General features: G+C 48.7%; 2 protein-coding genes across 2 annotated transcripts in view; both read left to right on the top strand.

Annotated features, from left to right (window-relative positions):
- Positions 1-290: 290 nt before the first annotated feature.
- Positions 291-2,421, top strand: snapin (SNAP associated protein). Its single transcript, XM_083680436.1, has 4 exons — positions 291-415; positions 778-824; positions 941-1,059; positions 1,305-2,421. Exons 1-4 carry the CDS (start codon positions 306-308, stop codon positions 1,410-1,412), a joined length of 384 nt encoding a protein of 127 aa, XP_083536562.1. The 5' UTR covers positions 291-305; the 3' UTR covers positions 1,413-2,421.
- A 1,842-nt stretch (positions 2,422-4,263) lies between these two features.
- smad10a (SMAD family member 10a) overlaps positions 4,264-12,034 on the top strand; it is a 14,086-nt gene continuing 6,315 nt past the window's right edge. Inside the window, 2 exon segments of the mRNA XM_083680513.1 lie at positions 4,264-4,410; positions 9,498-9,738. Of these exon segments, the coding sequence (XP_083536639.1) occupies positions 9,502-9,738 (237 nt within the window). The 5' untranslated portion in view covers positions 4,264-4,410; positions 9,498-9,501.

Here is a 12,034-nt window from a genome sequence, read left to right as displayed (position 1 = left end):
CTTAGAAAAATGTTTCTGTACAGCCCATTATTCTGGGGCAATACTCTCTCATCAGGGTAATTAGTATATAAGAACAATTACAAACCATTCTGGGGCAATACCATACCAAATATGATATGGTTATTATTGATATATTTGTTAAGATATATAGCATATTGGTTGTGGTTCCTTAATCGCTATCATGTTTAAATGCAAAATAAAGTTGGGCACTCTTATTTTGAAGAAAACCTGATCTACAGACGTTAACATTGACCGGAAGTAGGTGTGCAGGCCTCCACTGTTGCGGCTCGGGGAACGGAGTTGAGATGGCGGCGCTGGCGGAGACTCCGACCGGGAAGGACGCGGTGGCCGAGGGGCTGCTGGACCTCCTCACACCGGCCGTCCAACAGCTGGACCTCAATGTCCACTCAGTAAGGTGAGTTCCTGGGTCGGATGGACGACTAGACGCTCCCTGTCCGTTCACATCCGCCTCGCTAGCTAGCTGTTAGCATGCTAACTCCGGTGACAGTCCCGTGATGCCCCCCCCCCCCCCCCCCCCCGTTTTACCAGAGGAATATTGAATCATCTTAAAGTGATTAAGTACTGATGCACTTACTGACCCACGACTAGTTAGTTAGCACCAATAGTTCCCGTCGTGTTGTTCACGTCCTTAGTGAGGTGACAGACAGACTCGTCCGTGGTTCATCTACGGCCTGTCTTCTATCTCAGGTTCATGTGAAGGGGCGCTGCGTCATGTTTGCGTCTTCTTTGGGAGATAATTAATCTTTTATATTTCAGGGAAAGCCAAGTGGAGCTACGAGAACATATCGACAATCTCGCCACAGGTAAGCGTCCCGACCTGAGCCCTGTAACAGGCCTGCTGAGGTCTTCTGTGGTTCTGTGCTGTTTGGGTTGATGTAACTGGGTTTTCATTCATCATTTCACCTGTATTCATTTGCAGAGTTGTGCAGGATAAACGAGCACCAGAAGGTGGCGCTAGACCTGGACCCCTACGTGAAGAAGCTCCTGAACGCCAGGCGGAGGGTGGTCCTGGTCAACAACATCCTTCAGAACGCCCAGGTTAGGGGCTGCAAAGACTCACTGCTTCCTGTTTTTGTAGGCCCTCTTGAACCTCCGCAGTCTTTGGTCTGAACTCATCTGGTTAAATGAACTCTTTTATGATCTTTTATATTCATTTCTGCGAGCGATGCTGCAGTATTTGAAACCATTCTCCAGTCAAGACATTCAACAGTTGGTGCTCACTCACCCTGACTCTCTCTCTCTCTCTCTCTCTCTGTCTCTCTGTCTCTTTTCTCTTTCATCAGGAGCGACTGAGAAGGCTCAACCACAACGTTGCCAAGGAGACAGCACGGAGGAAGACCATGCTGGAGACTTCTGGAGCGTTCACCCCACGGTCGCCTAGCAAACCATGACCTCGGTCACCTAGGAAACCATGACCCAGTCCATCTCTGCCTGACAACACTGAGCTTATTGGCTTGTGTTGTGGGACTGAATAACGTTTTCAAATTCAATATTCTTTTTCAGAGGAGAGAGAAACATAGGAACAGTGGTTTTGTGCAACTTGCCTCACAGTGAGAGCCCACTGCTTTGCTCCATTTTCCTGCTGAAACATTGACTTCCCTCACCAACAGTGTTATCTCACTCATACGTATGCACTGCTCTACAATGAGCCATGTGCTGTTAGAACAGCAGTGTTTTGCTGAGACAACATGATAACATGTCAGATTGTCAAGACTAAAACCAGAATAATGAAGTCGTTTGTCAAAGCTTATGTTGAATGCCAACTCATTGTCGTTGCCAGATCTGCACAGCTGTAGTGTGGCCAACAGGGGGCGTTGTTTGGCTGTGATCCTGGGCTCTCTGTAGTCAGTCCTTCCACATCTTCCTGTAGGATGCTCAGACATGGTTGGCTCTTTAACCTTCCTCTGCTGGAGGGCTGCTGGCAGGTCTGTGCAACCTTTAACAGGAGGTGTCGGGAAGCCTCTGCATTCCATGTCAACAAAGATGCCCAGTTGATGGAACCGGTTCCTTCTAAGTGAGGTGTTTTTGTCACTGTAGAACAGGGGAGGCTGGTGGAGGTAGAAATCGGAGGATGGGCTCATTGTAATGAATGGAATGGAATTGGGAAGGATATCAAACGTGTGTGTTTGATACTGTTCCTCATTCCAGTCCATGCATTACAACGAGCCTCCAATTTCTGCCTCCACTAGCCTCCCCTGCTGTACACATAGTAGCAAGGCTGGCAGTCTGATGTAGAAGATTCAGGAGGTTGGAACTGAGCTCTTAGCTTCTAGCCGCTATGCTCCCCTGCCTGACAAAGGTTTAATGATGTCAAACTAATTTTCTTTGTTCCAACTTCTGTATCAAGCAGTTTGTATTTAATTGATATATGCAATTTGTAACAAATAAATCCTAGATGTGTCAACTATATACTGTCCTGTGCCTCACTAATTGTACACATTTTGTGTTAAAATTAGATATGTTAAAGGTAGACTCTGGATATGATGTCACACCTGTGAAAACAGCAGCTTTCATCAAAGATGTTGGTCACAAGAGTGACCACTCAGTTCACTGACCTCAGACATAAGATGGCAGAGCGTATGGGCCATTCAACTCTACAGTGTTAATTCTCTAGTCTGTTGAATCTGTTATTTAAAGGTCTCTGGCAGTGTCATCCTGCTCGTTTTGTTCTGATGTGAAATCGCAGAGTCTCCCCTTAATATCAGAGAACTCTCAGAACTCACGTCATTGTAAATACTGAACTGTAGAGAATTCAGACAGTGAAGTTGATGAAAAGCAAAAGCATCGCATTATTTTAAGAGGAATGATTATTTTAAGAAGATGAAATGCGATAGCTACCAAATGTTTACTTTGAGGAGATGTCCCAGATGAGTCGTCAGTTTGGTATTCAGTGTAAAGGTGAATGGGAAGTACTGAAGCAACAGCTTTGAACCATTTGTACATAAACGATGGACTGGACTGAGACCTTTAGTAGCTATAATTGGATCAGTTGTAAAATGCCAGGTATGTCTGCCTCCTATGTCAATAATGAATGTTTTGTAATGAGAGAAGAGGGGTGGTAGAGAGGGTCAGAGGTCAAGAGAGGGAGAGGGAGGAAGGGGGTCTGATAAACTGGGGATCTGGTGAGGGTGCGTTTCATAGTGGTTTTGTCTTGGAGGTCTCTGCCATGGTGGGTTTGTCTTGGAGGTCTCTGCCATGGTGGGTTTGTCTTGGAGGTCTCTGCCATGGTGGGTTTGTCTTGGAGGTCTCTGCCATGGTGGGTTTGCTCAGTGGATCGTCTCTGTCTGTTCAGCAGCAGAACCATCAGAGGGGATGAAACACCCGTCAGGTGCTGATGTGTCCCGTTCGTTAGGAACTGGCTAATATATTATATTAGTTATATTATTGGGTTTTACAAACAACAGAATGTGGAATTAATTTGACCAGATTGGAGAACAAATATTTTCTGTTTTTAAATAAAACAGGTATTTCCTTGCTTTTACACAGGTTTATGTTAAGAACTTTAGGGTAACATGGTTCTAGAAAGGTAAAAAGTGATCACCTATGAGTGTGTTTACTTTGTGTAGACAAGTGGTCTGATCTCACAATGGATCCAGTTTATGGCTTTAAGACAAGTGGCTTGAGCGAAGGACGAATTGTCTCATTCATCAATGTTGTGTTTCATTGTCTCTTCCGCGGTGACCACACCCTGTTAGTCCCACACAAGAAAACAGACCAATTACTTACAAATTTGTTCAACGTAGAAGAATACATTCATTAAGAGAATAGTCTAAGTTGTAGCGCTATAGTCATAGACTAGTGGACAAAGTGAAGTAGGGACAGGGTGTGTGTGTGTGTGTGTGTGTGTGTGTGTGTGTGTGTGTGTGTGTGTGTGTGTGTGTGTGTGTGGAGGGAGGGGGGGTGGGGGGGGGGGGCTGGGACGAGGGGGGGTATAATCTCAGCGGCGCCACTTTAAAAAAACAGTCGCGCCGACATGTCAGTCCAGACGCGACCCAGACAGACCTCGGCCCGGGGGCCCAGCCGTCAGAGCCGCGCCGCGATTGGCTGAGAGCCGCCATCCCTCTGAGACTCAGGGCTCTCATTGGCTGAGAGCCGCCATCCCTCTGAGACTCAGGGCTCTCATTGGCTGAGAGCCGCCATCCCTCTGAGACTCAGGGCTCCCATTGGCTGAGGCTCGGCGAGACACTCACGCGCACGATGTCTGCCCTCTTTTGTTGTTGTTGAGCGCGAGGAGGAGCGGAGGGAGCAGGATGCACGAGCGGAGACGGCGAGGCTGATACCGACGGGGACAGAAAGCGACATCCCGGGAGGAGGAGAGGAGGACGGGAGCCTGAACACCATCTACCTCACCGCCGTTCACCGTCGAATCCTCCGAGCTCCGGTGGATGTGTAGGTACACCGTTTATCACGTTATGCGGCTTCACCTCGTCACGCGAGCCTCCAAGCAGACCTAATGAAACGGAGGAGGAGGAGGAGGTTCTGACCCGGTCCGGACTGTCAGAATAGACAGATTACTGGTCCGGACTGTCAGAATAGACAGATTACTGGTCTGGACTGGCAGAATTGACAGATTACTGGTCCATAATGGTAGAATAGACAGATTACTGGTCCATACTGGCAGAATTGACAGATTACTGGTCCATAATGGTAGAATAGACAGATTACTGGTCCATACTGGCAGAATTGACAGATTACTGGTCCATACTGGTAGAATAGACAGATTACTGGTCCGGACTGGCAAAATTGACAGAGAATAGACAGATTACTGGTCCGGACTGGCAAAATTGACAGATTACTGGTCCATACTGGTAGAATAGACAGATTACTGGTCTGGACTGGCAGAATAGACAGATTACTGGTTCGTTTTTATCAGCAGGCAGAGTGTGGTGTGTGTGAGTGTAGTGTGTGTGTGTGTGTGTGTGTGTGTGTGTGTGTGTGTGTGTGTGTGTGTGTGTGTGTGTGTGTGTGTGTGTGTGTGTGTGTGTGTGTGTCTCGCTACGTGCCCTGGTCTCATGTTGGTGATATTGTGATTTGACTGGTTGACGGTCTGTCTTTCTGCTGTCGATGTTTTTGTGAAGGTAGTTGATATTGATCTGACATTTTGTCCTCTAAACCAAGACCTCCTGTATTTGGAGATGCATGTGTGTGTGTGTGTGTGTGTGTGTGTGTGTGTGTGTGTGTGTGTGTGTGTGTGTGTGTGTGTGTGTGTGTGTGTGTGTGTGTGTGTGTGGGTCGGTCTCAGCTGTCTGCCGGGAATAACGGGATCGGATGTCGCAGGTATTTTATTCTACCGGGATTTCTTGAAATGTTTAGACAGCAGACCGAGTGACGCGATGTGACCATATATGGCGTGGCGGTGTCTGCGCCTGCGCGGCAGAGCCTCTGGGGGACGGACGGGTCGGGAGGAGGGACATCCGCTTTTTCGCTTTTATTGGTCTTCCGAATGTGGTTGTGCTCTGTCTTAAAATGTCGTACACAAAATGAATGACTAACTTCTAGGCTAGCCGATGTTAGCTGTTTGTACTTGCGAAAGGGATTGATTTAGATTCTTAGAGAGCGCAATTTCCACCTTCATTCTAAGCCACACCCACCCAGAGCAGGGAAATTCAAAATGGCCGCCCTCCGGCCGCTTCGTCGCTATAGCGAGGTGGGAGGGGCTACGGGGCGACGGAGGGAACAGTGTGTGAACTTTGGGACAAGAAGTTAAAACCGTCAATGGAGACAACGCCAAGTGCTCTCCTCTCCTCTCCTCAGATCTACTACGTCCACATCAGGGGAGGCTGGTGGAGGTAGAAATCGGAGGACGGGCTCATTGTAATGCAAGGAATGGAATGAGGAATGCGTTTGATACCATTCCTCATTCAGTTCCATGTAGTACAATGAGCCCGTCCTCCGATTTCTACCTCCACCAGCTTCCCATAGTCCATAGTCTCTCTCTCTCTCTCTCTCTCTCCCCCTCCCTCTGTCTCTCTCTCTCTCTCTCTCTGGTCAGTAACCTGGGTTCAGAGTGACACCGGGGCCAAGATTGAAGTTATCAACCTTTTTTGATTTCGGACAGAACTGGGAAAAGCATTTTACGATAATGTTATCATGAATCTTTTATCAGTTGTGTTTCGTCAATTATTGCTTATTTATGGCATGTTTATGTGGCTACAACACGTTTGATGCAGGCCTGCCTGCCTCTACGGTCACGAACCACCTAGAACTGGAGAAACCAGATATTCTCTCACATTATTGTCCATCATCTTTCTGGTGATTGCCTGCCAACAGGTTGATGAATACAAGCATTGTGATTGGCCCAGAGTTGTTCTAAAATGTTATTTAACGTCACGGTTAAATCATCTATTATGATGTTCCTACGCTGCAGTAGATTTGTGTATCACGTTCCCTTGACAACTAAACCATATTTCTCAGCGCAGGGAAGAAACCACCACAAGCTATTATTAAATAAATACCTTAATTAATTAAAGCATTGTTTTCTTGTCACAATTTTCAGATCAGTTGTGTAACCATTGGATAAAAGCAGTAATGCCCTTTAGACCGTGATTAATCATCAATATTGTTACTTTGTTCCTCCTTGTGACAATATTGAGGATAAATCACAGCCTCTTTCATTACTGCTTAAACAACAACAATACTTGATATGAGGAAGTGAGGGGAAGTTGTGGTGAATGTTGTGGTTGGACAGGCTGTGGAGACCAGGCTGTGTGAAGGATAGGCCTCAATCTTCCACTCCCATCTGAATCTGCTCTTCCATAGCTGGAAGTCATGCTGCTGGCGAAGAAGACGTGTCCAAACTGACAGATATTATTGAGAAAACGAGAGAAGGGAAGGGAGGAACAGGGGACATTGAAAGAGAGCGTGTCACCTTGTGTCAGATTGGCTGGGAAGATGCTAACTGCTACTGATGGATCTGGATGGCAGGATTAGCTGATCTCTGGTGCATATTAACAGGGTTAGGGTTAGCAGGCCGCGCCAGGCTTCATATCTGCTGAGCAGTCCTGTCACTCATCACATTAGCATCACACAGTAGAAATAATCAACCTTTAAAGGGAGAAAACAGAGCAGCTCTCATCAAAGATGTTTTAGTGAACAAGAGCGTCCACTTGTTTCACTGCCCTCAGATGTAAGATGGCAGAACGCATGGGCCAATCACATTCAGTCTCAACTCTCTGTCCTCTGGTTGGTTGAATCTCTGTAGTTTAAAGTCTCTTGCAGAGTCACCCCGCTCGGTTCCCTATGACCTCATATCCCAGAGTCCCCCTTTAAAGGTCAAACGCTGTCCTTCAGAGGAATGCACGGTTCTACATTTCCGTTATTTTGGACAGAGAACTAGAACGAGGGTTTCACTTTGGTCACATTTATTCTTTATTCATAATTCAAATCCCTTTTACCTGTCGCCTTAGCAACCACGAACCTAGCCAGGATGGAATATCCTAGAAACGTCTGAACACAAGCAGAATATGAACAGAACTGCAGAATATGAACAGAACTGGAGAATATGGACAGAACTTGTCATTTTTGGAGATAGACGTCACCGTTATGAATGATTTCAAGCAAAAGTACATCTGAGTTGTAGCTAACGAATGATAAATGTGTTCTGATTTGGCTCAAGGTTCTGGAGTAATGTACTGGAATTGACCTTTAATTAGTTCTTAATTAGCGCTGACCAATGTTCCCTCTAAGCTGCGCGCCTGCGCAATCGCGCACTGCTCGCACATTCTCAGCGCGCAAGAAAATCTATGCAGCGCATAAAATAAAATTCACCATAAACGTATTAATTAATATCTAATATTAGACCTAATCTAATCTAATTAATTAGACCAATAATGTGTTTTTTGTACCATTTTTCAATGTAACACAGTGAGTGACAGGTGTCCAGCCAATGATACGATACGGTTTACTTACGCTACGCAGCCAATCATAGCATTGATAGTGCTTGCATATGTGCCCTGCCCATACGCACCATGCAGGTTAGCTAGCTAACAACAATGCGGCGGAGTTAACCCATTTGTGCCGGATGCTGCGCTACGCACATTTGAATTTGCCGCCAGTTGCTGCGTAGCGCAGCATTTTTGATTGTTGCTCACAGTGGTCCTCAGTGTGCTCAGGGAGCTTGTGTGTATGCCCAGACACATGAAAAATTAGAGGGAACATTGGCGCTGACTCTCTTCTGCTAGAAATCCTAATCATCAATCGTTGTTTACATTCTGCAGTGTGACGTATTTGATGGAAGGCAGGTCAGAAGGGTTGGCTGGTGATAAGCAGTGTGTTGTGACTGGAGGTCTGGAGGATCAGATGAATCAGACTCACGTCTCAGTGGACAGGAGCTCATCAACACGTCCTGGTTCGTCAGGTGAATTTACACCATGGCTTACAGGTGGATTACACTGACATGGAGACTTACAGTGTCAGAGGGAGTCTCTTGACACACACACACACACACTCAAATTCAGTGATTTGCAGCGTAGACCTTTGCATTTATACTACAAATATAGACACACTATACACCAGGGGAGGCTGGGGGAGGTAGAACATCAGGGGAGGCTGGGGGAGGTAGAACACCAGGAGAGGCTGGGGGAGGTAGAACACCAGGGGAGGCTGGTGGAGGTAGAACACCAGGGGAGGCTGGTGGAGGTAGAACACCAGGGGAGGCTGGGGGAGGTAGAACACCAGGGGAGGCTGGTGGAGGTAGAACACCAGGGGAGGCTGGGGGAGGTAGAACACCAGGGGAGGCTGGGGGAGGTAGAACACCAGGGGAGGCTGGTGGAGGTAGAACACCAGGGGAGGCTGGGGGAGGTAGAACACCAGGGGAGGCTGGGGGAGGTAGAACACCAGGGGAGGCTGGTGGAGGTAGAACACCAGGGGAGGCTGGTGGAGGTAGAACACCAGGGGAGGCTGGGGGAGGTAGAGCCCAGGGGAGCAAACAAAACAAACAAAAACAATAATAGTGAATACATCAAACGACCTCCTCCCCTGACCCCCCCCCCTCCTTCCCTCTCCCCCCAGCAGTAGTGACCCCTCCCCCCCCAGCACCATGTCGGGGACCCCCCCCAGCAGTACTGACCCCCCCCCAGCAGTACTGACCCGTACTAACCCCCCCCCCCCTCCTGTCTCCCCAGCACCATGTCGGGGACCCCCCCCAGCAGTACTGACCCCCCCCCCCCCCCCTCTTGTCTCCCCAGCACCATGTCGGGGACCCCCCCCAGCAGTACTGACCCCCCCCTCCTGTCTCCCCAGCACCATGTCGGGGACCCCCCCCAGCAGTACTAACCCCCCCCCCCCCTCCTGTCTCCCCAGCACCATGTCGGGGACCCCCCCCAGCAGTACTAACCCCCCCCCCCCCTCCTGTCTCCCCAGCACCATGTCGGGGACCCCCCCCAGCAGTACTAACCCCCCCCCCCTCCTGTCTCCCCAGCACCATGTCGGGGACCCCCCCCAGCAGTACTAACCCCCCCCCCTTCCTGTCTCCCCAGCACCATGTCGGGGACCCCCCCCAGCAGCAACGACGCGTGCCTCAGCATCGTCCACAGCCTGATGTGCCACCGGCAGGGCGGGGAGAACGAGGGCTTCGCCAAGCGGGCGATCGAGAGCCTGGTGAAGAAGCTGAAGGAGAAGAAGGAGGAGCTGGACTCCCTCATCACCGCCATCACCACCAACGGGGTCCACCCCAGCAAGTGTGTCACCATCCAGAGGACCCTGGACGGACGCCTGCAGGTGGGTCACAGGTCACAGAGAAGGATACGCATGTGTGTACACAGTGTATGAGTAGAGGCTGGTGGAGGTAGAAATCGGAGGACGGGCTCGTTGTAATGCATGGAGTGGAGTGAGGAATGGTATCAAAGGTGAAGGGCTCCTCTCCCTGTGGAGTCTGGTTCCTCCCAAGGTCTCTTCTCTCCTGCTGTTGTCTTTTCTGGATCATGTTTGTCGCTGTAAATGCTTTCTACATGCAAAGAGTTGTATGAATACAAGTTCAACAAGTTCCATCAGGATGTTGAGGATCCCACATGTTGTCAGTATTGGCGGGGAGAGACCAGAAACATACCGGCTGTGACAGGTAAACAACTTGTAGGAACGCCACTTAGATAGAATTAACGTTCAACTCTTACATGAGAAGAGAGCAGACAGCAACAGTGTCAAAAAACACTTCTGACAATGGCTTTGGTGTGTGTGTGTGTGTGTGTGTGTGTGTGTGTGTGTGTGTGTGTGTGTGTGTGTGTGTGTGTGTGTGTGTGTGTGTGAGTGTGTGTGTGTGTGTGTGTGTGTGTGTGTGTGTATGTGATACTCAAGGCAATACTCAAACGTTGAGCTAATTTCTGCTAATAGCAAATGCTATGAGGCTAATATGACAATGGTAATGCTAATGGTGGCTAATGCTACAAGGTACCAGGCAGGAATGTGGTGGGATGCTTTAGACCAGGCAGCTGGCTGTTCTCACAGGAGCTGCTGCTATCGCCTTACAGACAGCTGTCGCCTCACTACCTCAGCCTAAGCTGCACAAATAGACAGGTTTAGCTAACAACAGCTAACGATGATACACCTCAGGCAAGAAAACATGGTCTGATCTCACCAACTGCCAAACGGTTCCGGAACCCTCACCTCCTAGAGAGCCAAGTGTTCTATGTGGTGTTTACCTAGCAACAACACTCTGATTGGCTACAAAATGAAGCATCATCATTTATGTATGTTTGGTGAATAAATTCACCCTCAGCGCTCTAGAATGTTGACAGTTTGGGACTTTATTCACCCTCGGCAATGAATGAGTTAATGGCGGCTGAGCGGGCAGGCGGGCGGGTGGCTGTGTGTTTGTGTGTTTGTGTGTGTTAGTGTTAGTGTGTGTGTGTGTGTGTGTGTGTGTGTGTGTGTGTGTGTGTGTGTGTGTGGGTTAATTCAATACGCCCCGGCAGAATGAATCTGAACTGCTGAGTGAAGACATCATGTCTCACCTTCTGTGACCTTCTACTGAGAGAGAGAGAAAGAGAGGGGGGGAGAGAGAGGGAGAAAAAAAGAGAGAGAGAGAGGGGAGAGAGAGAGAGAGAGAGAGGGGAGAGAGAGAGAGAGAGAGAGAGGGGGGAGAGGGATTCAAGCACTCCGGTCACTTATGTAGATCCATACAACCTCCCAATCTTACACACACACACACACACACACACACACACACACACACACACACACACACACACTAACACACACACTAACACACACACACACACACATTCCGTCCTGTTTTTGCTGTGCTCCAGATACTGACACCAGCAGCTGTAGCAGTAGAGCGCTAGTGACATCACTCCTAATGACATCACTCTCTAGTGACATCACTCTCTAATGACATCACTCTCTAGTGACATCACTCTCTAATGACATCACTCTCTAGTGACATCACTCTCTAATGACATCACTCTCTAATGACATCACTCTCAGGTCAGTCTTATCTGATGTTATTCTCTTACAAGGTCAGCCATGTTCATGTCAGCCGTGCTCATATAAGACCCTTATTTATGATGCTGTGCCCTGCATCTGGGACCCCCTGTAACACGACCCCTGACCTTTGGCCAAGGCTTGTAAAAGTCTCCTCCCTGGGCAGATATCTCTCCTCTCCTCTCCTCTCCTCTTTCAAAGGCTTGTCACGCTCCCTCACTTCTCCCACTCACTCCTAACCCTAACCCTAACCCTAACCCTGACGCAGGACAGGTGGGAGGCTGTGATGTGTCATAAGATGTATATTTCTAACGTCTTATGATGCATTATAACAACCTTTATAACAGCGTTCTTGATACATAAACACAGAAGATAGGTCCTCGTCTTTGGACGGAGGACGGGCTCATTGTAAGGCATGGAACGGGATGATTGATACCGTTCCTCACTCCGTTCCATGCCTTACAACGAGCCCGTCCTCCCTCAGGGGGAGGCTGTGCTCCAGGCCTGGCCCCTGGTCCGTGTGTTCCAGTCAGAGTATTCCTGCTTGGCTCAGTTCCAGCTCTCTCTCGTAAAAGAGATTGAATCTCAATGAGCT

Source organism: Argentina silus (assembly GCF_951799395.1).
Source record: "Argentina silus genome assembly, chromosome: 11".
NCBI lineage: Eukaryota > Metazoa > Chordata > Actinopteri > Argentiniformes > Argentinidae > Argentina > Argentina silus.
This window is presented reverse-complemented; position numbering and strand designations above follow the sequence as displayed.